The 1,648-nt window shown below is 36.5% G+C and overlaps 1 protein-coding gene across 1 annotated transcript; it reads right to left on the bottom strand.

Moving 5' to 3' along the window:
- Positions 1 to 985: 985 nt before the first annotated feature.
- LOC121939015 lies at positions 986 to 1,606 on the bottom strand. Its single transcript, XM_042482167.1, has 2 exons — positions 1,479 to 1,606; positions 986 to 1,360 (listed from the first exon to the last, which is right to left on the bottom strand). The coding sequence occupies exons 1-2, from the start codon at positions 1,598 to 1,600 to the stop codon at positions 1,105 to 1,107; spliced, it is 378 nt and encodes a 125-aa protein (XP_042338101.1). The 5' UTR covers positions 1,601 to 1,606; the 3' UTR covers positions 986 to 1,104.
- Between the last annotated feature and the right edge of the window lie 42 nt (positions 1,607 to 1,648).

The following is a 1,648-nucleotide window of genomic DNA, read 5'->3' as shown; positions in this document are numbered from 1 at the left end:
GATTAATTGTTATCATCCCTAGTTCACACTGCACTGTGCAAACAAGGAAAAAAATTGCAAAGATATCCATTATACAGTCTTAAATTACCTGAAAATTGTTTTAAAAAAAAGAAAATCACTGAAATGACCAGGAAAAGTGCTTAAAATTACAATATTTTTTTTTAACATAATTCTAAATATGTAATGTGCTAATTATATAATTATTTTCAAATGCACAAATGGAAAGCTGATATATTTTTGGAACCGATTAATCAATAATCGATTGATTGTTTTCATCCCCAGTTCACATAACATTGTGCAAACGCAAAATGAGTAAAAAGAAATTGCAAAGTGTCAAATATCCATTATACAGTCTAGCTCCTCCAAAGGTTTTTTGTTTTCTGGCATTAATCCAAGTTTTGAAACAACTGAAACTTGGGAAGCTTTCATATAAGAAACTACACTGTATAAAAGAAAAATAACAAATAAATCATAGTATATCATAGTACAACACCGACATAATATACTAATATCGGTGGTGTACTATATTTCTCACTCCTCCTTTATCATTTATTATTATTTATTCCACAGTTTGCTAAAATCCGACCTTGTACTCAGTCCACATGGTCCAAATCTGGAAAAAACTTCTCTTTCTGGAGTTTTGGGGAAATGACATCTTTTCCATTGTATATATTCAATATATAATTTCTATCCATCCTTTAATGGTTGGTAGCTCTGATTTTAACCATTTCCTTGTGACAGCCTTTTCTGCTTGTTGCCAGAAGAAGTAATTAAAGTGTTTGCACCAGTTTCTTATTATTCATGTTCCACCCTTCAAATAACCGTGTATACAGTGTGTTGACCCCAAAACATTGTTGATATGTTTATTAATTTCCTGCCAATAGGGCACAGTGGTTTGGAAATTTGGAGATTTTGGATTTTAACCTACAAAAATATTCATGATTATTATTAAAAATATTCTTTATGAGGTGATCTGTTTTCCCTTGATTTGTTAAAAAGATAATATCACAAATGTGTGCTGTATTACTAAAAGCATCTGATGATTTATACTGTGACTTTGCACCACTCTGTGTTACTGTATGTGTTTAGACATCCCATTTACACTTAAAAAATATTGTTTTTTTTAATCATCACATTTGGTGTGGACATTAGAGGATGAATGAGAGCTGGAGAGCTGACCTGAAACTCAGTGCAGGTGTGAAATTCTTTACTGGACGTCTGCTTGAGGAGGATCGTTTGCGCATCCTCGGACAACAGAGTGACGGTCATTTCCAGAGTCTCGTTGGGCTGCCGGAGACTCGCGCAGAATTTGGTCTGAGCTCCGGCTTCAAGAATTGCGGGAACGGTGACCATGTAGTGCCTGCAGCCAGAGAACAATACACACACAGTATCATTGGATCTGACAGGAGAGAAACTCTAAAATTAATACCCAATTCATGCTCAAATCAGCCACATTTTGACAATACGGGTAAACTCACGGTCCTGCCGCTGCTTGACCGGCAGACGTCCAACTCAAGAAGACGCACAGTGTCCATGGCCAAATCTGAATCCCAGGACGACCCATGACTGACTGAGATGTGAGGTGATCTTGAATCAGCATCTGTTAAATAGCCTCTGACAGAGAGACCCACCCCCGCTTCACACACAC

Source organism: Plectropomus leopardus, unplaced genomic scaffold (genome assembly GCF_008729295.1).
Source record: "Plectropomus leopardus isolate mb unplaced genomic scaffold, YSFRI_Pleo_2.0 unplaced_scaffold3983, whole genome shotgun sequence".
In the NCBI taxonomy this organism is placed as follows: domain Eukaryota; kingdom Metazoa; phylum Chordata; class Actinopteri; order Perciformes; family Serranidae; genus Plectropomus; species Plectropomus leopardus.
Note: the sequence above shows the minus strand (reverse complement) of the source record. Positions and strands in the feature narration are given on the sequence as shown.

Bases quoted from the DNA above. Each gene is read 5' to 3' on its own strand.
- LOC121939015 (XM_042482167.1), bottom strand. From the start codon at position 1,600: ATGCTGATTCAAGATCACCTCACATCTCAGTCAGTCATGGGTCGTCCT. The intron at 1,361-1,478 runs GTGAGTTTACCC...CTCTGGCTGCAG, and splicing joins GGTCAAGCAGCGGCAGGACC to GCACTACATGGTCACCGTTC.